Source organism: Aptenodytes forsteri, unplaced genomic scaffold (genome assembly GCF_000699145.1).
Source record: "Aptenodytes forsteri isolate BGI_AS27 unplaced genomic scaffold, ASM69914v1 Scaffold687, whole genome shotgun sequence".
Classification (NCBI taxonomy): Eukaryota; Metazoa; Chordata; class Aves; order Sphenisciformes; family Spheniscidae; genus Aptenodytes; species Aptenodytes forsteri.
The window spans coordinates 310,501-311,971 of NW_008794708.1; the positions used below are offsets into that span (position 1 = coordinate 310,501).

Here is a 1,471-nt window from a genome sequence, read left to right on the forward strand (position 1 = left end):
GAGGGCGTCGCGGCGGTTCTGGCGCAGGAGGAGGGGGCTGCCGGGGGGGAGAAGCCCCCGCGCCGCACCCCCCAGGTAGCAGGGAATGCCCAGGGCCTCCAGCGCCGCGCTGTGGGTAGGCGGGCGTCAGCATGCACCAAAAACAGCTCGGTTGGGCCCCAAAACAGCTCGGTTTGGCCCCAAAACCAGCTCGGTCAGGGCCCCAAAACTGGCTCGGTCAGAGCCCCAAAAATTGGCTCAGCTGAGCCCAAAAACTCGCTCAGTCAGGCCCAAATCTAGCTTATCTGTCCCCAAAGTGGCTGATCCATCCCCAAAACGGCTCAGCCGTCCCTAAACCTACTCACCTGTCCCCAAACTGGCTGATCCATCCCCAAAGCAGCTCATCTGACCCCAAACCCACTCATCTGTCCCCACACCGCCTCGTCTGACCCCAAATTGGCTGATCTGTCCCCAAAGCCAGCTCAGCCGTCCCCAAACCATCTCACCAGACCCCAAATTGGCTGATCCGTCCCCAAACACGGCTCAACTGTCCCCAAACCGGTTCATCCATCCCCAAACCGGCTCAGCAGCCCCCAAATTGGCTCCACCGTCCCCGGACCGGTTCACCTGTCCCCAAACCAGTTCACCCGTCCCCGAAGCGTCTCACCGCAGCTCCTCGGCCGGCGTGGGCGGCAGCATGGCCTGGCTGCCCACCAGCACCAGCGGCTTCGTGGCCCGGCTCACCAGCTCCACGCACCGTTGCACCTGTGACCCAAAACCGCCTCGATCAGCCCCAAAACCGGCTCGGTCGGGCATCAAAAACCAGCTCAGTCAGCCCCCAAATCAGCCCTATTTGGGCACCAAAAACTAGCTCAGTCAGCCCCAAAACCGGCTCGGTTGGGCACCAAACCTGGCAGGGTTAGCCCCAAAACCCTGTCGAACCCCAAAATTGGCTCACCTGAGCCCCAAAACCAGCTCAGTTGGGTCCCAAAACCAGGCCAGTTGGGCCCCAAAACCGGCTCAGTTATCCCCAAAAACCAGCTCAGCTGAGTCCCAAAACTGGCTCAACTAATCCCCAAAACCGGCTCCACTGAGCCCCAAAACTGGCTCAGTCAGCCCCAAAAACCAGCCCAGCTGAGCCCCAATACCAGCCCAGCTGAGCTTCCAAACTGGCTCAGCCGATCCCCAAAAATCAGCTCTGCCGAGCCCCAAAACTGGCTCAGTCAGCCCCAAAAACTGGCTCAGCTGAGCCCCAAAACCAGCTTAGTCGGGCCTCAAAACCCAGCTCAGCAGAGCCCCAAAACTGGCTCAACTGAGCCCTAAAATCAGCCCAGCTTAGCCCCAGAACTGGCTCAGCTGAGCCCCGAAACCAGCTGATTTAACCCCAAAACCCAGCTCTGCCGTACCCCAAACCTGCCTCAGCCAGCCCCCAAACCCATCCCAGTCCCCCCAAAACCCACCTCAGCCGATCCCAAACCCATCCCACCCTGTC

General features: G+C 60.7%; 1 protein-coding gene across 1 annotated transcript in view; it reads right to left on the reverse strand.

The window, feature by feature from the left end:
* Positions 1-1,471, reverse strand: part of ILVBL (ilvB acetolactate synthase like) — an 8,168-nt gene that overhangs the window by 3,879 nt on the left and 2,818 nt on the right. The window contains exons 9-10 of the mRNA XM_019470595.1: positions 647-744; positions 7-109 (exon numbers count right to left, since the gene is read on the reverse strand). Of these exons, the coding sequence (XP_019326140.1) occupies positions 7-109; positions 647-744 (201 nt within the window). The remainder of the gene's footprint in view (positions 1-6; positions 110-646; positions 745-1,471) is intronic.